General features: G+C 35.6%; 1 protein-coding gene across 9 annotated transcripts in view; it reads right to left on the bottom strand.

Moving 5' to 3' along the window:
- NAALADL2 (N-acetylated alpha-linked acidic dipeptidase like 2) overlaps positions 1 to 23,700 on the bottom strand; it is a 1,136,857-nt gene that overhangs the window by 505,044 nt on the left and 608,113 nt on the right. For all 9 annotated transcript variants that reach the window (XM_053918088.1, XM_053918087.1, XM_053918089.1 and 6 more), the window contains 2 exons: positions 20,341 to 20,614; positions 5,191 to 5,310 (listed from right to left, as the gene is read on the bottom strand). In XM_053918088.1, coding sequence (XP_053774063.1) covers positions 5,191 to 5,310; positions 20,341 to 20,614 — 394 coding nt within the window. The remainder of the gene's footprint in view (positions 1 to 5,190; positions 5,311 to 20,340; positions 20,615 to 23,700) is intronic.

The following is a 23,700-nucleotide window of genomic DNA, read 5'->3' as shown; positions in this document are numbered from 1 at the left end:
CTTTTCATACGATGCCACTTGTTATGACTTCTTAATATTCCAATGGTCAGTAAATGTGATTAAGGTATATTATTATTAGGTATATTATGTAGGTATGCTCAAGGAGTATGGCGCTTATTTTTCTTTAAGTAATACCATTTATTCCTAATTTGTTAGAACAATCTATTCAAAAGTATAAATACCTAACAGTTGTTTCCTACCTTTCATTTCCCCCCAGGTTCTTCCAAAAGACCTACCTATAGAAGCATGCTACTGACTAAGCTGTGGTTTGTTAAGTTATACACTGGACAAAAACTACAAAATGGACATTCCATGTAAAGCTTATCTAATGAATATATACAAAACTGATTTATTAGTAGGAAACTACAGAGTCATTTGGATCATTAAAATTGTAATTATAAGGACAAGATATATATCAGAAAAATGCAAAAATATGCTAATATTTATTGATATCTTACTATATAACAGTGAATACAAGGAAGGTGTTGTATGTTACTTCACTTCTTTAGAAAAAAACAACTAGAAAATAGCACTTGTGGATTTTTTGTGTGTAATTCGCCATGCCCAAAAATCATAAGGCATGTATTCATTGTAACTTTACTGCCTAAAAATTTGACTCCTACAAGATATGGGGCTGATATGTGGCGCAGACCCAAACAATGGACTGGCTTTTACATTTCACTGGGATTTACTTGAGGTCTAGTTGTCATGGAGTACACAGTAAATTTTACTATTGCTTTTGTGTGTGTGTGAAAATGGCTCTAAAAAGAAAGCCGAGAGCTTTTATTGCATTTTATAAATAAATTCTATACTAGAGTGCTATTCAGCAATTTGGGAGTTTGTGAGGATCTTAGAGTCTGTTTTACCGTGTCTTGGATTGTCACTGAGAGAAATCTAAGTGCATCCATTATGACAGATAAGAGAATATTTTGTCTTAAATCTTGAAGAGTTAAAACGCTCTCATAAAATAAACTGCTAGAAATGGAATGTTAAAATAAAGCCTTTCCTCTAAGTTTTAAGCTTAAGGGAACTAGTCCAAGCTAGCTCTGGAGAACCTGGTTGGCTCTTTCCTGCACCTTACATCTAAAAGCCATTTGCCTTTCATAGTTCCTGCTACACAACGTTGGGATTTTCTCATCAATCCCCTTCCTGGAGACTAAATTAACACATAGTATTTACAATGAAACTAATGAGATCTCCTCCTTCTTGGCTGCAGGCTATTTTTCTACTCATTTAAGAGATAATTTAGTATCACATTATGTTTTCCCTTTGCCCTTCCTACCTCAGATTCCCTCCTAAATTCGTTTCTGAACTATGATTTAGGAACTACTGCACAGCTAAAATAACATTAACTTTTCTCTTTACTCATTCGGCCGCATATTCCCAGTACAAGTGTTCATTTAGAATCATGATTAATAGTTGTGATTCACATATAAGTCAATTGGTCCTCTGCCTTTTTCAACCTAGCTGGATTACCGTACTTCCTTGCTTTCGAATTTCAGCCCTACAATACCAAATGATGGACAGGTGAAGCAAGTGTGGCTGTAATCATGCTGTATAAGCATGTCCAATCCACGCTCCATTTCTCTTTGCTCTGGGTATGTGTGTTAATAGCTACAGGAACAGTGATTCTCCCAAAGCTCTGGGACAATCCACAGAAAATCAAAACTGCTAGACTGGAAGGTTAAAGAAAGGATGCTTTATCTCCTCTGCGTAGAAGACAGTGACAGGTTTGTGGCACGTCTCCCTGTCTGGAGGGGGACTCTGCATGGAACTCTGTCGAATCTGCTCCTATACACAAGCTGAGCAGGTAAAGTATTCCAGGTTCTTAATAACTGTCCTATTCTAGATAAACTGCTAATTCACTGCTTTGTAGATATGGCCAAAAATTTTCATAAAATATTCTCTTTATCAGTCAAATACAAATAAAAAACATGACTTGATTTTTTTAATCCATTATCTACTAGTAAGGATTTTGACTATTTGGTCTATAATCATTATTAGAATAATTTTTAAATTTTAAATGCCTTATGTTTACTTGAATATTTAAAGGCTTTTCATCCTTCAGAATAATGTATACACAACCATTATAGACCACTTAGAAATCAAGGAAATATAAAACAGTAGAAATTATTCATATTTCTATCTACCTAATTTACATAATTGGCCTCTGCCCACAACATGTTAGTCATTATCACTCACAGGTTGAATGAATAGGTTTCCTGTAATGTACCCAGAGCAATGTTACTTTTTTCTCACTTTTTAAAACATGTCTAGAGAAGAAAATTCATCCCCAAATGAGCCTAGAGGAAGATTTCTTCTGATTGTTGGTAATAAAAAGTCCAGTTGGAGTCAAATGCCTTACGTAAATAATTAGAATGCCTAGTTTCCAAAAACTCTACCTTTGATTTAAATTTTATCTTCTTGTCCCTTGCTCCACCACATCAGCTCTATTGCCTGATAAGGAGGGAACTCCCATTTTATATCCTTCCCCACTCACTAATGATATTCATCCACAAACTGAAAATAATGATTATAGGAGACTGTTCTGTGTGGTGTGGGCCCAGCTCCCACTGGGAAAGACCAGTGGAAAGCGAGGTCTGGCATACAGGACCCAAACCCACAGATTAGTTCTCCCGTGGGGAATCAGGCCTGCATTGTGCCTAGGCCCCTTTGAGACTTGCTTTTTGCTAAAACTCCCTCACCCTGAATTGAGGCAGCAAAAGTTTACAGAAAAGCTTTAAAGTAACTTCCTAAAATCTATGCTAAACCTTCCAAGGAGTGTAACCAGTTCAACTACTTTTCCCTTTACATTTGCAAATATCCTTCCTTTTTGATGTAATTAGCAACATCCTCTCCTTTGTTTTCTGTAAAAGGTAGCCACCTAAAGTGAACCTGTGCATAGTGAATGAGGACCATCCTCAATGTAATGTGCCCAGAAAAGCAATAAAAGCCTGTCAAGGCGGGGGTCAGGTCACTCTTCTTTTGAGAGAGTGGCCCTGCAGTTCCTTTGCCTCCACAGGACTCGGTAGTCTCTGTGGATTTGTCTCCTCAGCCACAACATCGTGGGCGACAAATGATAGTCCCCACCTCAATAATATAGTTCTTGAGAGGATCAATATGATAATACATGAAGGCACTTAGAAAAGTATCTAGCTCATACTATACCAATGCTGCCACGGGAAACAAACTTGTATGTTCCTACTTTCAGCTCTGAGGACACAGGCGGATAATCACAACACAAACACTCCTTTCTGCTTCTTTCTTAGATGCTAAGCAAACCAATCTCTTGCCTGCAGGATTTTCAGATGAGCTAGACACCAGTCTACTGTCCCGCGTACTGCAGAAGACACACATTAATCCCTCCGTGTGGTTCCACGAAGCCCAGTCACCAGACTTGTGGTGAAATTTAAATTTCTCCAAAATTCCTAGTCATAGAATCCTCTGCCCCAAATCTTCAAAACTTTTTTACTCCATGTATGAGTAAAGGGTTCAATAATAGTCTAATACTTTTTCAACTGTTTCCTTTGAAATATTGATGTTGGGTAGCTCATTTTGAAATATCTGTTCTCTTACATATTAAAATCTCAGTGAAAAATTCCAATTTAACATCTTTGTTATCTTTCTCTCCATCTATCTACTCCAACTACACCATCACACCTATACCAAATATACACACACACTCAGGATCTGAGATGAGATGGACTGGGTGTAAATCCTGATTGTTTCATGTAAGTAGCTGATCATCTTTGAGCTGGTCACTTATCCTTTTTCTCCTTTGGTTACCTCATTTGTAAACAGAGGATAATAGTAATCTCTACCTCAAAAATATAGTTATTGTTATTGTGAAGATTAATGTGATAACACACAAAAAGTGCTTAGAAAAATATCCAGCTCATGTAACTATGTTATACTTACAAATAACAATAAAATAATCCTCATTACTATAATTATTATAAATGTCCTCTTTATAACTAGTTTGACTGATGAGAATTTCCACGTCATTATTATTCTTTACATTGTATTTGTTTTATAATATTCAGCTGTACAAGTGTAACAATTTTCAGTACTTAACTGGACATATATATCATTGCTAGTATTTTGTCACAATCATTGGTCATCATTGCGTTTAGCAACTCTGTTTTATTCCCCTTTAGAATATATTGATTAAACTGGAATTACTAGATCACAATGTGATTATTTTAAGGCATTTAACATACGTTGACAAATTATCCTGCAAAAACTTGTATCATTGTATATTATATTTTCGTGACCGTCTTAAAATTCCAGACAGTTATACACTATCAGACAAAGATTTAAGTGTAAGGGCATCCTTGAAAGATAATGAAAAACAGGAACAGGGTGCTCTCTTATCTCCTTACAGAGTATGCCAACCGATTTCTGAACCCTTTTTCAGGCCTGGCAGTTAACAAAGCTCATTCAGGGTTGGATGAGGACAAATCCCATGTATCTTCAGAACCAGAGAGTCCCAGGACATAACCACACTGACCACTCTTTTTAACAGAAACAAGAAATGAAGAATGAGCAGTAGTGGCTGTCTATTGTGGTGGCTCATTATGTGATACTTATATCAAACTGCTTTAATTATGTAAATGCTTCTAGTGAATGAGTGTTAATAAACTTCTATTTAAATAAAATAAATCAAAATTCTGCTTCTCCTTAGCATATTATAGTTTAATTAAATTCCTGAGCACAGTCAGTAACTATGAAGTTATACAGTTGACAAAATCAATCACCAAGGAGTGTAAATCACCTAGATTCTAGTCTATCATAAAGCACATAGCAATTAGTCAGTTTTGATAATAGATTAAAAGTTTCACACAAATCATAAGACAAGCATGCTGTCATTCTCATTTTTAGCATTCTAGATAAATATTATTATAAAGAGTATGCCAATTTTATCAAGATCCCACAACTCACCAATAGTTGACTTAAGGCATCTCCTGTTTTAAATAACAAGGACATCAATTTCTTTTTTCTTAAAGATGTTAACTGAAAACGTTCTGTTTTGGAAAAGCCATCTTCCTGGGATACTCTTTCCTCTATGTGCCCTCCCCATCCTCTTTCACACACACACGTGCACACACACACAATACACAGAGGCACAGAACTTCAACAAAGCAAAACAAAATATTCATCCCACCACCAAAAAACAGCCATTGGACCAACCTTATAAAGTAGTGGCAATTTTCCTAATTTCAGAAGTGCAATCTGGTTTGTTACATTTCTCATATTTTTAATCCTTTTTAAATCATCTATATTTCCATAATTCACATCAATGACTTTAGCCTGAAAGAGGAGAGAAAAAAAAAGAAAAAGAAAGCCTTGTAAGAGGAATGATAGCAAATTGTTCATTCGGTATGACAAAATCATTGGTAGTAGTTTAAAATGCTCAAGGACAACTAATTGCCTTACCGTATCCCAACCACCACAAACATGACCTTTCTATTACCATCAGGTGCAACAATTCTTGTGGTCACCTGAGAAAATGTTTTACAGTCATGTTTGCTTAGTCCTCCCCCTTCTCATAACGAAATTACAAAATCAGTCCATACCTCCAACAGACCACCAAGTTTATTATATTCTAGGTTTATATTTGGATCATTTTACAAATCACTACAGGATTAATTGCCTTAAAGTTCAACTATAATCATACCATGCTCAGGCTTAAAAACAATTCAAAGACTCTCTATTGTTATCCAAATTAAGTACAAAGCCCATCATGCACAGCTGTGCAGGTGGTACATGTACCTGGGGGTGACTAGTAGCCCCTTGGGGTGTGCAGTGAAAACCTGTGCCACCACTTGTGTCAGTCTGTCATTCACGACCTTCAGAATACGGCCCCAAACTGCTACCGCTGTCACATTTCCCACTACTCCCCTACAGTTACATTCTACACCCATACTTCTCATTTTTAAAATCCCCTTTTGTTAATGTAAAAACGGCACGCCTTCTAGACATCTTCATGGGCATCCTCTGACACAGTGACTCCTTTCTTCCCCTTGAAAAGTACTCCACTGCAGGTTTATCAAACACATATTCTTATGACCCAAGATGATATATTTCATCTTTGCTTTCTATAATTTCTCTTATCAATATGGTGGTTATGTCTTTCAGTGATAAATTTATATTACAGTGCAAAACGTGCTCTTTAATCTGCAGCACACTACACTGAGGTGTCGACAAGGAATTAGTGATGGCGAGTGGTGAAAGTATGAAGGAGGAGGATCCAAATCTTGAACTTACAGTGCTTTTCAAATGCAGCTAATGCACTTCAACCCATTTTTGTTTTCATTTTTTTACATTGGATTGATTTTATTTTTTTATTTTTAATTAAAAAAATGTTTTATTGTTGTTCAAGTTCAGTTGTCTCCATTTTCTCCCCCACAACATGCCCCCCAACCCACAGTCCCCACTTCCCACACTCAGGCCTATCCCTCTTCAGCTTTCTTCATGTGCCCTCTATGCATATTCCTTGATGATCCGTCCCCTTCTTTCCCCCATATCCCCCTCTCCCCTTCCCTCTGGTCACTGTCAGTTTGTTCTTTATTTCAATGTCTCTGGTTCTATTTTGCTTGCTTATTTTGTTGAATAGGTTCTACTAATAGGTGAGATCATATGGTATTTGTCCCTCACTGACTGGCTTATTTCACTGAGCATAATGCTATCCCGTTCCAAACACGCTGTAGCAAAAGATAGGAGCTCCTGCCTTCCTTCTGCTAATTGTGTTCCATTGTGTAAATGTACCATAGTTATTTGACCCACTCATTTAATGATGGACACTTAGGTTGCTTCCAGTACATGGCTATTCTAAATTGTGCTGCTATGAACATTGGGGTGCATAGGTTCTTTTGAATTGGTGTTTCAGGGTACTGAGGGTATAGTCCTAGCAATGGAATTTCTGGGTGAAAAGGCAGTTCCATTTTTAGTTTTCTGGGGAAATTCCATACTGTTTTCCACAGTGGCTGCACCAGTCTTCCTTCTCACCAACAGTGCACCAGGGTTCCCTTTTCTCCACAACCTCGCCAGCACTTGCTGTTTGTTGATTTGTTTATGATGGCATTCTGACTGGTATGAAGTGGTATCTCATTGTGGTTTTAATTTGCATCTCTCTGATGGCCAGTGATGCTGAACATCCTTTTATATGTCTTTGGGAACTCTGTATGATATCAAACTATACTACAAGGCCATTGTAATCAAAACAGTCTGGTACTGGCATAAGAACAGACACATAGATCAATGGAACAGAGTAGAGAGCCCAGGAAAGAACCCAAGTCTCTGTGGTCAATTAATATTCAACAAAGGTAGCAGAAGCATAAAATGGAGTAAAAATAGCCTCCTGAACAAATGGTGTTGGGAGATCTGGACAGTTACATGCAAAAAAAAGTTAAACTGAACCACCAACTTACACTATACACAAAAATAAACCCAGGATGTATAAAACACTTAAATATAAGTTGTGACACCCAAAACTCCTAGAGGAGAACATAGGGAGGAAAATCTCAGATATTCCATGCAGCAATATTTTCATCAAGACGTAAAGAAAAGAATAAACAAATGGGACTACATCAAAATAAAAAGATTCTACACGGCTAAATAAAGCATCAGCAAAATGAAAAGGGAACCAACTGTATGGGAAAATATATTTGCAAATGATACCTTGGACAAGGGATTGATCTCCAAAATATATAAAGAATTCACATGACTCCACTCCAGGAAGACAAACAACCCAAGTAAAAAATGGGCAAAGGATCTCAACACACACTTCTCCAAGGAGAACATAGAATGGACCCAGAGACATATGAATGGATGCTCAGTATCACTGACCATCAGAGAGATACATATTAAAACCACAGTGAGATACCACTTTGCATTGGTCAGAATGGCCATCATAAACAAATCAACAAATAAGTGCTAGTGAGGTTGTGGAGAAAAAGGAACCCTAGTACACTGTTGGTGGGAAGGCAGACTGGTGCAGCCACTGTGGAAAACAGTATGGAATTTCCCCAGAAAGCTGAAAATTGAATTGCCTTTTGACCCAGTAATTCCACTGCTGGGATTATACCCTACGAATCCTGAAACAACAATTCAAAAGAACCTATGCACCCAATGTTCATAGCAGCACAATTTATAATAGCCAAGTGTTAGAAACAACCTAAGTGTCCATTAGTAAATGAGTGGATCAAAAAATTATGGTATGGTTACACAGTGGAATTCCACAAAGCAGAGAGAAAGAAGGAGCTCCTGTCCTTCGCTACAGCATTGGTGGATCTGGAGAGCATCATACTAAGTGAAATAAGCCAGGTGATGAAAGACAAATACCATATGATATCAACCAGTTTTTATAAAGGGTGTCCATGGAAGTCTCATTTCAGGAAAGAATTCTTTTTTTAGAAGGTCATATGAATACCATCAAGAAAATGGTCAGTCTGACCTGACTGGTGTGTCTCAATGGATTGGGCATCTTCCCACTGACTGAAAGTTCCCAGGTTTGATTCCTGGTCAGGGCATATGCCTGGGTTGTGGGCCAAGTCCCTGGTTGGGGGCATTCGCAGGGCAACCAATCAATGTTTCTTTCACTTGATGATGTTTCTCTCTCTCTCTTTCTCACTTCCTTCCCCCTCTCTAAAAATAAATAAATAAAATGTTTAAAAAATGGATAAGTCTGTTAGAAAAAATATTTCTGGCATAAATTACATCCTTTGTAATTACATTCATCGGCAACTGTAAAAACTTTACTAAGTACATTAAAACTAATATCAGATGTTATCTGATGAATTGTATTTCTCTGTTGCTCAGTTATATGTGACTTTCTCTACTTCGAATCCCAGAGTGATGTGCTTTTGTCTCTCTTAATACCCTTGTAGGAGCTGTAAACTCATATATACACTTTTTTTCCCTAGAATAGAGATAGTTCTTAGTGATGGGCCCATCATGTAGCCATTCTAATCCAGAATATACAGTTGGCTTATCTGTCTTATATTAAAATGATTAGAGTTTATAGAGTATCTCTGAAAAGTTAAGCTGTACTTTCAAATAGATTTTCCAAGAAAACCTAATTCTTAAAAACACTTCTGTCAGTATGTTTTTTGATTATAATTTTGTTCCAATTAAAGTATGATTAAATCAGTGCTTTATTAAAACAACTTTTGAATTTGCTAATGCCATTACTGTTAATCTATGATTTTAAAGGCCCAATTAAATGATCACAATATTAATGCCCAATATTAATGATCACAATATTAATAGTAATGATGACATTGAAAAATAAGAGAATTCATACTTTCCATTTCAAATTTCTAAGATACCTACTAATCATTTCTGATTCACTGATAGCATCTTAAATCAGGGCTATTACTCAATTGGTTATATTAATGACTATATTTTTCTTATTTAACAGAGTTTGGGGAAAGTCATACTGATCTGAGAGGGTACAGGCCAGGCTGCAACTTTTTTTCGTTTCTGTGCATACCAGAAAGATATGGCAGCTACAAAATAACAATTTTGTAAAAAAAAAATTATGTTATCCAAAAATAGCAATAACTTGCATCATCAATAGCAGTTTCAATTGAAGAATTGTTTGACTCATCTTCTATAAATAGCATGTCAATAATTAAGTCATTTAATATCTAATAGGGCTTTTGTGAAAATATTTTCAATGCAGACATTATTATATCAATTTATTTTGGCTTATGCACTTTGAGGCTATGCATTAAAAGGCAGTAATTTCAGAAGTCTCAGTGTTCTGATGGTTTGACAGGTGATAATAAAAATGTATTCATTGCCTTCAAAGGACGCCTCTGAACCAGGTCCTTTCTGAATGTCTCTCCTATGTACCTTTCAGCAAGCTGAAAATCGCAGCTGTGAGAAAGCACACTGCAGTTTTCTTAGACACATATAAACATACAATTATATTATAAAATGTCAAGCCATTTCTTTCCGTACGTTCTAGTTGCCACATTGAACCTCTGCTCATTGCATGTATTCTGTCCCAGTAGAAAATTGTCCACTTGACTGGATGGGCTGCGATGGTTGATTTATGTCCAAATACCAAAATTAAGTCAGTCTGATTAGTCCCTTTCAGAAATGTCAAATGAGCAGGAACCTAGGTACCTGTTGGGCTGTTCACTCTGGGTGCACACATTTTTCCCCTGTGGACTTCGCTGACGCACAGCAGAGAGGACTGAGAGGCGCAGAGTAAGTGGAACTAGTTCTTTTTTGTTTTATTTTTTAACTTTACCAGAGAGAAAAATAAAAAGTACCCACAGTATTTTTTTTAAATGGCATGGTAAATTTTGAACAAAGAACAAATAGCTTAAAACAACAGAAATAATTCAGACAGAATACCAAATATTTAATACTTGGTAAAAAAAATAGTATTGAGATGACAACAGAGAGTGGTGGGCCACACAGAAAAAGCTGAGAGGAAGATCGGCACCCTTTAGATACAAACATTAAACATTAAAATGCAATCATCTTCTACCTATGGTAAAATACATGAGTAGAAGGAATCATAAACCAGACAACTGACAATGACTAAAAATCAAAATATTAAAAAGTGATACTATTATGTTAGAGGTTCCAGGGTCCTGTACAAAAAGGGACGAATATCCTAAGCAGAAGAAACACAAGACAGAAATAAATAATTTCTTGTAGCTAGCTAAATAAAAAAAAATGAATAGAATAATCATAGAAAGTAACTAAGTTAAAGTAGTTTCCCAGGGACATACCCCTGTGGGTGGCCTGGGCCCCACACTGAGGGATAATTCAGCACCATGTTGTTCTTCCACCTTGAAGTAGCAAAAATTATTCATGCACAGGAAATGATATATGCTTCAAAATTTTCCAGACTTGACATTTTCAACCAAATCAATCACTCTGAATCTTCCTAGTTCCTTTCTAAGAGAGATTTTGCAGGTACAGATGTTTGAAAAGCCTGCTTTGACTAAAATAGTAATTTTATCCTCAAAATTAGATATGGTAAACCCAACCAGTTCTCATACTGACAAAATACATTATCAGAGGTATAATTCATCTCAATACAGGTTTTACTTTAGTAGTTTGCTACTATTTCATATAATCAAGCTTTTGAAAATTCTTCAAATTAAGTGCTTATGTTTATTAAATGTTGGTAAAGTTAAAATGATCTCTGATGTTTACCTTTGTCCTTTCTAAATAGCATGAGTATATTTGTACTTATGAACACTTCAACATTCAGAGATGGTTAGAATTTTATTAATACTTCTTTTTCAAGTTTATGCAAGGGCTTTCATCATGGACATTATCAGAAAAACCACAATGTATTGAAGCATGAAAGACAATGCTGCTTCCTGCCCTACCCCCTTGGCAGACATCACTCATCAATCACAGTTTTTCACATTCCTTTCCCAAACAGTATTCTAGCTAATCAAGACCAATCAGAGAGCAGCATAAGGACAGAGCTATATAAAATGTTTATAAGTTTAATATTAAATAATTGTTAGTTTAAATAACAAATATTTAAACTAAACTAATTTATATAAATTATGTAATAACTGGAACAGCGCAAGTACTAATCAGTTAAAATGGACTCCTAACCAACCAGAAGCGACATCAGCTAGTGTGTGAAATTAGTAGATGCCAAGTGAATTTAGCATTAAGCATAAGAAATATGATCCATCTGGCTGTGTTTCATTTAAGTAATCAGATAAAGAGATGACTTGTCAAATTTATCACTTTTTTCCTTAATAAACATTTGCTGAATAAGATATTTGCTACAATGATATACTAATGGCAATGTCTTGACATATAGTGATTATTTAACATATTTACAATTTTTAAAAATAATATAGCATACATATCCATTTAAATGATAATAAAATTAAGTTAAAATTGTCATATAGAAATTTAACTAAGTGAAGCACAGTTCTGTCGGGATTACATTTCCATATTTTAAGTCTATAGTCTCCAAATCAGTAGAAAAAATCATGTAAACTTAGAATAAGATTTCATACAAGATTAAGACAATGTAGATTGTTGGGAAGACAAAATATTTTTTAAATTATCCCAGATTTAACAAGTAGGCCTTTGGAGAATATTTAGATACTCATTTGTGTTATTTGGCCAACATTTTAAAATTAATAATCAGAGTACTTTCCTTTTACATATTTATATTAAACAGTATTAAAAAATTAAGATATAAAACTGTATAGAGGTAGGAGAAAAAGAGGAGAAAACATAATTATGGAAGTTCAAGGAAAAGATGACACAAAGAGAAAACTTTTTTTATTTTCCAAAAACATTGATCAGGTTATATTTCAGTTTCTGAAGGTATAGAGGAAAATGAGTTACAAAAAGTGGCTTATACTGTACCTACTTTCTCTTGCTGAGATGTTCACAATGCAAAAGTCAAAAAAGACTGTAACAGCTCAGAAGACTTTCAGTTATGCTCTGCCTAAAGAAAATGCAGCAGGAGCAAAAGAAGAGAGTGGTGAGAGATTATTTCAATAGGGAAGCCGGAAAAGGTATTGCTGGGGACATCACAGCAAGTGATGAGAGACCATGTGCTGACCTGGGGAAAGTTGTAGGCACAGGCAAGCATGCACTGGGAGAGAATAAAGACCTCTATAGACGAAACAAAGACATTGACTATGTTAAGATGTAAAACATGACCTCTCAACTTTGAAATAGGAAGTGACTGATTTCTTACATGAGTGGGGATGAGAAAAGGATAGAATTTCAGGAAGATTAGCCAGAAGGAAGGCACAGCAGTTAGGTGGCACTCAACATTTAGACAGGACCATTCACTGGTGGGGGTTGCAGCTCAGAGAGTTGAGAGGTGGTTAGTCATTCAGCTTTTACCCAAAAGGAGACTAACTATGCAAAAGGAAGATTTATAGACTGAAAAGAAGATTTAGCCTCATTTGGTCTACAAATCCTAGAAACACAAAAAGTATAGAGAAACTGGATCTGGATTATTCTTTCTCAAAGTTAGAATAAATAAAATAAATTAGTATGAAAGTGATTAATCTTCCTCCATTTATATTTTCATGAACAACAGTGATAATTGATTATGAGAGTTTCTGTAACTTTGTCACTTTTACATGTTTAACCTATTTACTTTGTTTCCCTACAGTAAACTAGAAAGAAGACTAAAAAAATCAGTAACAGCAGAGGCAGCTCTGGTTAATTGGTCCAGAATAAGCATCCTGGAATGAATGACTCAATCATCATCCCTGTGGAGGACAATTGGGAAAAGGGGTCATTGTCTTGAAAGTCCAGGCAAGGAGCTAGCTGGTGGACCAGTTCAGGACAATGAAGTTAGCTCAGCAGGTAATTTTGCAAAATGTTCCAGGAGCTAGAAGTATCCCCAAGAAGTGGTGGGCAAAAACAGGCTTATGCAATAGCTGTGAGGATACATACCAGTTTATCCTTGTATTATTTATTAATGGTTGTATTATTTATTTGTATTTCAACTGTAAGTCTACTTCTGCCCACTCCTGTACCTGACATAATTTGAGGAAATTCTTGATCTTTCCTTAGCTTTGTCTAGAGGTAAACTCTGACCATGGACCTTCCCCTTTCAGGGGGAAAAAAAACACAAAAGGGAATTCCCTGCCTCTTGCAATGCTATTATTAATTTTTGAATTGCTTCTGTGACCATGAATGGAAGGTATCCTATATGGGATTTGAAGTCAAATCTGAATGCACTCACTTTCTACCCAATGGCATTGTTCTGGGCTCTGTCCCACACACACTAATATCGTAGCTGTGCTGTATTTGCCAAATGAGTCTCATGCTGAGTGCTATGAAGTTCTATGGTAACAAAACTAACCTCTGGCACACACACACAAACAAAACACAAACCCTGACGTGTAGTGTTTAAAGACCTCTGTGGTTTAAATATCAGCCCCAAATTAGAAAGACTCATAGGATCAACTTTCACTAGCAGGAACAAGCTGGCCTGAGCCAGTTCAGGACACCCCTGGGGCACTTGTACGTGACCTTTAAAGTAGTAGGGCAATACACTGTTGAGGTAGTTAAAAACAGAAATAGTTATGCATTTGACATATGGGTTGAAGCTTTTGCTTAGGCTTGGCAATGTGGGAACATTCAAGAAATAGAGGAGGGTAACAGGTGGGGAACAGCAACAGTAGGTAAGGGCAAAAGGAGGGTCACAGGAAACCCCAGCTGTTAGAAAATTGGAAGTTGAATATAGGACCTTTCAGTCTGTCTGTGTATGTGTGAATGAGTGTGGATGTATCCATATACATGTGCAAGTATGTATTATGTGGAGGATAAAATTGGATAAGACTATTACATCATATAAAGGAAAAATATATCAATACTTAACCAAGTATATCCTCTGTGCTAAACATTGTGCTGTGGAGGTTGTATCAATTGTTTCAGTTTATCTTCACAACACTCATATTCAGTAGACATACCTGCCCATTTTTCAGATGAGGAAACTGAACTTCCAGATATTTAAATAACTTGCTAGTGTGTCAAGCTAGCAGTATCAAGTCATGGAGTTTTGTAATTGTTTGCCTAACTTCCTGTTTCTCCTATTAAACTGATGGCTACATACAGGCAGTGTCTAAAGCTTTCTTATTAAAACTGCTTTGTCCCCTGTGACTGGCATATAAAGGGAATCAGTACATGCTGAGTGTTGAATGATTCTTGTTATATTAGTGAGAGCCAGCTGAATAAATTCTATATTAGTCAGTTAATCTTTCGATATCAAATTAAAATATAAGGAAAACATTAATAATCATAGGTCTCCTTAATTTAATACATGATATTAAACCTATTAAGGCAAGGATATTAAAGGAGTTGCAAATTCATTCAAGAAAAGTCTTCCTGGAGTTAGTGAAAGTAATATGACAGAATTCTGCATTCTAAAATTAATTAGATTAATGTATCAAAATGGTGCATAAACCTAAGTAGCAACTTTTGCACAGATATCTCTTGTTATAAGGTCAGGCAAACTTACTTGTAAACTACATATTTAAATACTGGTGTTTCATGGAAATTAAACTATAAATTAAATCTGCTAAGAAAGTTACATTACCACTTAATCTTATATGTAGTATAATTTAAATCATAGCAAAAGTAAAAATAAAAAAACTAACCTAGATTTTCTGTGACATAACAATTATGGAGATTCAGAAACTTCACAATTAACTTAAGTCAAATTAGAAGTCTGTAACCATTACACTTTCTCATTAAAACATCCATATTTGTTCTAGTTCAACTATCTTTGTTTTAAAACTCTTAATTCATATGCTTTTGTTTTCTTTCCCAGGTAGAAGATATAAACTTTCTAACAAATATTTAACGATAAACAATATACTGTGATAGACCACTTCTTTATTTGTAAGTGCTTTTGTCTAAATTTCAAATACTAGGAAAAAATATATATATTAAATATGTGCAAACTATGATTATTATCCTCAAATTAGCAGAAATTATGGAATTGTTTTGTTAACTTACTGCGCAAAGCTCATAATATCAGAAATAGATGGGCAAAGGGCTTATATTTAATATTTTTAAAAAGTTAATAACAACTTTATACACAATTGTGTTCACAGCCATTTATCTCACAATGTTCATTGCTAATCAAAACATGGATTCCAAGAGAAAAGAAAGGGAGAGAAAATGCCAAGTAATTTTCAACACTGGGAAAGTGCTGCAAGCTTACATTTCCCCATTGGTGAGACAGCAGCTTCATCTTCACACTCAGACAATAATACTCTTCCACTTCACTCCTTTAGCTTTCTGATATTGTGTCTACAATAGGAATGTTTCAGAGCCAAATATATGTAAATTTGCCTTTTGCTATAACACTGAAAAGTTTCCTTTTGTTTGAGAATATTAAAAATAAAACAGGAAGACAATGTTTTCCTAGCCACGAGAAAATAGACATTTGACTAATTTATTCAAAGATTCCATGCAGTGGTGATATTTTTACTCTTTAAGACATTGTAACAAAGTATTTGATAGTGTTCAGATTTCATATATTAAACTATGTCTTGTCATTTTACAAAACAAAGATAAGAATACTCTTTGGTCCCAATTTGACAACAATTTGTAATTCTTCATTCAAAAGTAAAATAGTTCATCCCTAGTTTCTTTGAATTTTCAGTGTTTAATTAAAATATGACTATGGATTTATATATAGTTTATTATTTATTCATATATATCAGGGAATTTTCCTCCCTGATGATTAGTACTTATCATGTTAAACAGGAGACAGGAAGATTATATTCAGACACTACGGTAAAAGTTTGTACTTCTAAATCTTACGATAGATAATTCGATGTTTGCCTGATTTATCCCATTTGAATGTGTCTACTTTATACATAATAAAAATAGCTAACACTTGTTGAGTGCTTTCTAAGTGCCAATCATTTCACATGGTTTATATAATCTTTTCCCACAACCACCACTTGAGATACCATTATTATTCCCCTTATACAAAGGAGAACAGTGAGGTTTACAGAATTGAATTGACCAGCCCACAGCTGAGCAGTTGATAAGGAAGGATGCTGGTCTGCGTCCTTGGAGGAATGGGGTAGTGATAAATGTGTTGGTAACAATATTTTAATCACAGTTAATGAGTTGGTAAAACTAAATTTGTACATAAAATCACATTATTTGGCTTGTCTTTTAAAATAATGCTCAACAGAAAGAAAACTAAAACCCATAAAATGGATTGGAATGAATAAAATCTCCTGTTCAAAAATAAGAACACGGCTGACCCAGCCTGACCAACCCGTATTAAATATTAATTGTCCCCTTTTCTTTTCTGCATCTGTGTGTTGTTCACAAAGCCCAAAAGGAATAATTGCACAGGAATTTCATAAAGTCATATATTCTGTTTAGGAAACTGACTCACTACCAATGTCTTCAACATTACCATGACATTATAGTCATACTTTTTAATAAAAATATAAATTACTGTTTATTCCCCAAGCTGACCTCACTCATGCTCAATTATTTATGTATCCATTTTAATGTGTATTTTGCATCTGACAGGACAACTGTCCTTAGGACCCTTTTACGGACCCATGTGTCACCATGGTGGGTAAACAATGTCACCGCTCCAGTGCACGATGAATTATGAAGAAGTTGCAAAGTACGCCATCCATCATGCTGGCACTAAGCAGGTTTCCAAGTAGATCTCAGATATCACAAATGCCGTTTAGACGGTTACCAGAAAGCCAAAATTGGAAGCTTATACAAAACAGTCATATGATGAATGGACATGACAGCTCTTCAAAGAAAAGGGGTGCCCCTCTTCTACAAATAACCTTGTCAAAAGCAAAAGTAGGGGGGAGCTTTGCTGGCAGCCCAGCTAGAGTAATTTAGGACCTTGTTAATGGCTGTGCTAGATAGAAATTCATGCAAGTACAATGTACTCAAAATAAAAATTAGGTATGCCTGAATCAGCAGCAGCAACCTCTTGAGCTTGATTTGAATTAGGAAATGAACTGAAGGGATACAGAAAAATTATCAGTGCTATATTAATTAGAATATGTGAGTTTCAATAATACATCTGTCTAAAACATGTATATAAAATATGCATATATTCTGTGTGCATATAAAATAGTCACCTATAAATTGTTTTACTTTAGAAAATTGTAATACAAATATAGATCTTTAAAAAAATCAATGTTAATAACTTATTATATCACATATTGAATAGATATTTAAATTAATATGCCCTTACCATAATAAATTTAAATTATTATTATAATTTTAAAAAGCTATTGTCAGTGTTTTCATCTAATTTTCCTTGTTAACTTCTCAAATTATGTTCTCCATATTGAGGCATTTGTTTTATTCATAATTGCACTTTAATTCCTTGAACACTACTTCCTTTTATTTAGGCCTAACATTTCAAACATGGAGTATATATTTCTGTATCTACAGCTAACTTTATTTCTCCATTTAATACTTGAAGTCTTTCCCAAAAATACTTCTTTATTAAAATGGCAGCATTTATACAATTTATAAATTTTAGGAAGGTCCCCAATCACTTAAGACTTCATAGTTATTTAAATACAGTCATACCTTGGTACTCATAGGCTTCAGAACTCATCAAAGCCTGTACCGGTAGCATTTTGACAAGAAAAAAATGCCGGAGCACTCAGCACTTGCTCGAGACTCATCCCGCTGGCTAGAACTTGTATGAGTCACAACACTGCTGCCCCACAGAAGAAAATGCTTCCTTGTTAGGTAGTTTGGTGTTCGACAGCTTCAGCACTCATCACGAGTCCCGGAGCGAATTAACGATGAATATCAAGGACCACTGTAACTCCAGGATTTTCTAGTAGACCTTGGTTTTCTTTCTTATGAAACAAAAATTTTAATTTAAACATCCATAACTGATAAGATAAATGTGTAGAAAACTCTCAGAGATATGGTCACGTTGGAACATTAAAAAAAAATCCAGTGGGCCCAGAGGATGATTAAAGGGCCTCACAGATGAAACAGAGGCCCAGGTCATAATTTCATGGCTTTTCCCTATCAACTCATGCAGGGAGTATTGAATGCTTACCACAGAAAATTGAAAAGCACATACATGGGGATGTTTCCAAGGTCGTACTCAAGTTCCTGGGTTTTTTGTTGATTTGCGTTTTGGACATGCATTTATTTAGGGGCGGAGAAGGCTATGCCGGACTTTAACCTACCAGGATAAAGAGGAGGCTGGCAACATGGGGGGCTTATGCAGGGGTGGGACTCTGAGAGAAAACATGTGGCATAACTTTGGAATCTTGACTTCAGACCAAAGCTTCTGAGCTAAAGAAATAGTGCTGACAGCCCCCCGCCCTGTTATTATTAAAATACAGGTTTTTCTTTCCATGATTGCCTACCTGAAATAGTATATATTAATCAAATCAAATTGTGTAAGTCCTATACTAGAAATACTAGAAATTTAATATTATAGTAACTTTTAATTAGTGACAAGGCTTTTCAAGGTTGTGCCTTCATATGCGGCCCTTCTGCCACAAGTCAGAGAATAACAGAACACAGAACACAATGCCGAACCACCAGTAAAACTGAGTCTCCCCACCGCAGTGCCCCCAAAATAGTGTGTGTGTATAATATATATTATATAATATATGGAATAAGCATGTATTTCTGCAAAGTAACTTTAAATGATTTAAATATTTCATATATTTATCAGAGTTAATAAGAAGTTAGATTCTTAAAAATCTGTGCCAATAATTAACAACAATCAGAAACATAACATTATTTCATTTGTATTAAATGAGGCAATCTATAGTTTTATAAAAGACTAAATGTGCTCATTAAATTAATACTTTTACAAGGAGATAGAACACTTGCTATTAAGAAAATGGATAATTGGGGGAAAGGGGGGAGGGATGTCAGGAACATGTATGAAGGACACAGGGACAAAGCCAAAGGGCGGTAGGATCCAGGGCAGGAGGTGGGGATGGCTGGGATGGGAGGGAATGGTGGGGGGGCGAAATGGAGACAACTATACTTGAACAACAATTTAAAAAAAAGAAAACTAGTAGCCAATTATATATTATACCTAATGGGTGTATTGTCTGTACTATGGCCTAGGCTCTGCTACCCCTAAATTGACATATAGTAGTTAATTTAATTCTTGTAACAACCTTATGATGTTGGAGCTATGATTATTCACATTACAGAGACAAGGAAATAGTCCTCTATGGAAAACTGACAGTTGGGTAATCAGGGAGCTGAGGTTGAAACCATATGGCTCTCGAAGCTACACATATAAACCCAATGTCAAAAAACCACCACACCAAAAAGAAAAAGAAAAGAAAAAAACAGCTAACACAGAAAATAGTAAAGCAATAATCCACAGCTGGCCCTCTGGCTCAGGTGTTTTCCATTAAGAAAGTAGAAGTGCTGTATTTCAAATCTTAAATGTGTGAATAATCACTTCAATTTCCTACTCTGTCTTGTGTGTATGCACAGTTGCAAAACACGATTGCCTCTATTTCTATTCTTTCTGTCCATATCCATCTATTAAAATGTGCCTTTTAAAATCAAAGAAGGAAATGAACATGTACTACATGACTTAAGCAAAATGTGAATGACTCAGTCACATGTTCAACACTTTTGAATTAAATTCTTGTAACATGTTTCCACTTCGAAAATATAACAAGTAAAGTGTCAGGCAATCCTAGTCTTCCTTTCCCTTTCCTGGCACCTCCACACTGAGAACATTTACTGGTTACTTTTGTATGTTGCATCTTGCCAGTTAGTTCAATTTAGATGAAAGCTGGTGTTTTCTGATTCTATTTCACTGTAAATGACAGAGACAAATGGCCATATTACCTCGAGAGTTCCTTTGGCAGAATACGCTGCATATGAGTAGAGCAGATCTTGGCTGCTCTGTGTTCTGGCGTCTTCGCCGCAAGGCTGGCCATCAGGATGAAAGCACTGGCCACTGCTGCTCAGAGTCACCGAGCTGGGAGACGGGCCTGGCAGACTAAGCAGCACGGAGTAATTTACCAACTGCACATCTTCAAGGCCCAGAGAAGTCCACTGAGTCTTAATTGTCTTTGGAATTTCTGCATCATCTTCGCTTCTGTACAGTTGCACCAAATTTCTGAAAAAAATTTAAAAAAGGAAACCTTTATCCTTTCTAGTAATGACTGCTCCGTACATGAACAATTATTAATAGCTGTGGGGTATGAAAGATGAATGGGATCGGACACTACACAAGAAACTCACAGTTAGGTAGAGGTGATGAACTTTCACAGAAATTACACTAAATCAAAACAGAATGAACTCAGTTCTTAAACTAAGAACTAATCAAAGCACTACGGGACTGCAGAGAAGAGGGGTGTAAATGCCAACTAGTTCTTTCATCAGTTCTGCTCCTTCTCTCGACACCACACAATCCATTTAAAACTCATTCCCGAACCCGGAGTCACACTGGATGATAGAGTTCTGTATTACAGTTACTGTGATTGCATGTAAAGCTATGTGATTAATTTATACCTGTTGCTATTTAAAATGATACAGACAGAACTCTTTTTGATGTAAATTACATGCCAAATGCCATGATGCTATGACCACAATGATACACAATAAAATCATTATATCATAGCAAAACTGACCACAGATTATCAAACCAAAATGAAATTAATTCTGGTGTGTGCTGGACAAAGTCTATATATTTATTCCTATACCTGTGCCATAATCCAATCAGATACTTTATAGTTTTGGCTTATGGTATCCTAGAAGTCAGACAAATATTTGTTAAAATATGTGTAGAACCTAGAACAAATGAGACATGGGAAAATAAAAAATAATAATCTAGTAAAATTTTGTTTTGCTTTGGGCTAGAATACAAAAGGACTATCTTCGTTTTTGCAAAAAAAATATGTATATATGTTCTTCTGAGAATTGTATTGCTATCCAAACTATTATCTAAGTGGCCATTTTTATATCATTGTTATTTTTGCCATCACATTATTTTTCTCACACATACTTGCTACTTTTTGGACACTGTTTATTCAAGGAAACCAAGGCAAAACACCTCCAAAGATGGAATAAAAACACAGACAATGGAAAACTACACACGAAGGTACAGGAAGTCATTACTGGAGACAACAGGTAGGTCTCCTGGCATAGCTTGATAGGAAGATGTAATGATATGCAGTGTCCCAGCTGTTTTCCATCCTTTGAAAACTACTTCTGTTCTTTTTAAAAATATCTAGTTTGACCAATCATCAGTGTCATAAACATTTTATGGAAGAGCTGATTAAAGAATCCTATTGTTTTTATTTATATTCTGAATTAAGACTGGGAGCCTGCCTTCTATTTGTGTGAGTGTGTATGTGGTGAGGTGAGATTTTGAAGGTAGAGTTGACAAATGAAATTGCATATTTATTTTTCAATTGCATTTTTAAAGTGCACTACATGATTTGATATACATGTACATTGTAAACGATTATCACAATCAAATTAACACATCCACTGCTTAATGCAGTTGCCCTTGTGTGTACGTGTGTGTGTGCACTCTTTGTTGAGAACACATAAGCTCTAATCTGTTAGCAAATTTCAAGTACAATGCATTAAATATAGTCACCACGTTGAACACCTGATACTCAGGATTTATTAATCTTATAACTGGAGGTTTGTACCCTTTTACTGACATCACCCCACTTCCCACAGCTTCCCAATCCCGGCAACTGTTATTCTACTCTGTGGCTATAAGTTTGACTTTTTTCCTTTTCTTCTAGATTCTACATATAAGTAACACTAAGCAGTATTTGTGTTTCTCAGTCTGGCTTATTACACTATTGCACTTGTGAAAGTTCCCTTAAAATTCATCTATGTTGTCGAAAGTGGCACATATTTACTGCGGCTGAATAATATTCCATTGTACATATATCCCACTTTTCTTTACCATTTATCCGCTATGAAAACAGAAGTTGATTTCATACTTTGGCCAGTAATTGTCATTATTTTGGGAACAATGCAGCAATGGACATGAGAGTGCGGGCGTCTCTTTCACACATTGATTTCATTTCCTTCGGACACACATCTGGAAGTGATATTGCTGAATCCTATGCCAGTTCAGTTTTCTTTACATTTTTGGAGGAAACTTCATACTGTTCTTCATATAGGCTGCACTAGGTCCCATTCCCACCAACAGTGCACAAAGTTTACCCTTCCCTCCCATCCTCACTGGCATTTGTCTATCATTTTGTTGGTAATAGACATTCTGACCCATGTCTCATTGTGGTTTCTCATTGTGGTTTTTGCTTCATATTCCCTGATGATTAGTGATGTTAAGCACCTTTCATGAATCTGATGATCATTTGTGTATCTTCATTGGAAAATTGCCTACTCAGGTCCTTTGGCCATTTTTAATAGGACTTTTTGTGGGTTATTTGCTACTGAATTGTATGAGTTCCTTATATATTTTAGATAAGCCCTTATGAAATATATGGTGTGCAAATATTTACTTCCATCGCACATGGTCATCTTTTGTTGACTGTTTCCTTTGCTGTGCAGAAGTTTCTACTTTGATGTAGTCCCATTTGTTTATTTTTGCTTTGTTGCCTGTGCTTTTGTCGTCATATCTACAAACTAGTGTAGAATCAGTGTCAAGAAGTACTCCCTTTTGTTTTGTTATCTTCTAGAAGTATTTCAGTTTCAGGTCTTACATTTAAGTCTTTAATCCATTTCGAGTTGTTTGTGAACAGTGTAAAATAGGGATACAATTTCATTTTTTTGCATGTGGATATCCAGTTTTCCCTATATTTATTGAAGAGACTATTCATTACCAAGTGTGTTTTCATTGCACCTTTGTCAAAATTAATTGACCATATTAACCTTGGCTTATTTCTGGGCTCTCTATTCTGTTCCATTGATCATTTTTATTCATTTTTAATTGTATTATTTTCCATTACCATTTATCCTCCTTAAACCCCTCTTCTGCCCTGCAATGGCCACACTCTTGTCCATGTCTATGAGTCCTTTTTCCTTTTTGCTCCATTCCTCCTTTAACCCCTCCTTAGAGCTGTCAGCCTGCTCTCTATGAGTCTGTCTCTACTTTGCTTGTTAGTCCAGTCTGTTCATTAGATTCCACATATGAATGAAATCATATGGTATTTGTCTTTCTCTGACTGGCTTATTTTGCTTAGCATAATGTTTTCTAGTACCTCAGTGTTGTCACAA

This window comes from Desmodus rotundus, chromosome 2 (assembly GCF_022682495.2).
Source record: "Desmodus rotundus isolate HL8 chromosome 2, HLdesRot8A.1, whole genome shotgun sequence".
NCBI classification, from domain to species: domain Eukaryota; kingdom Metazoa; phylum Chordata; class Mammalia; order Chiroptera; family Phyllostomidae; genus Desmodus; species Desmodus rotundus.
The sequence above is the reverse complement of the archived record's forward strand: the minus strand, read 5'-3'. Positions and strand labels throughout refer to the sequence as shown.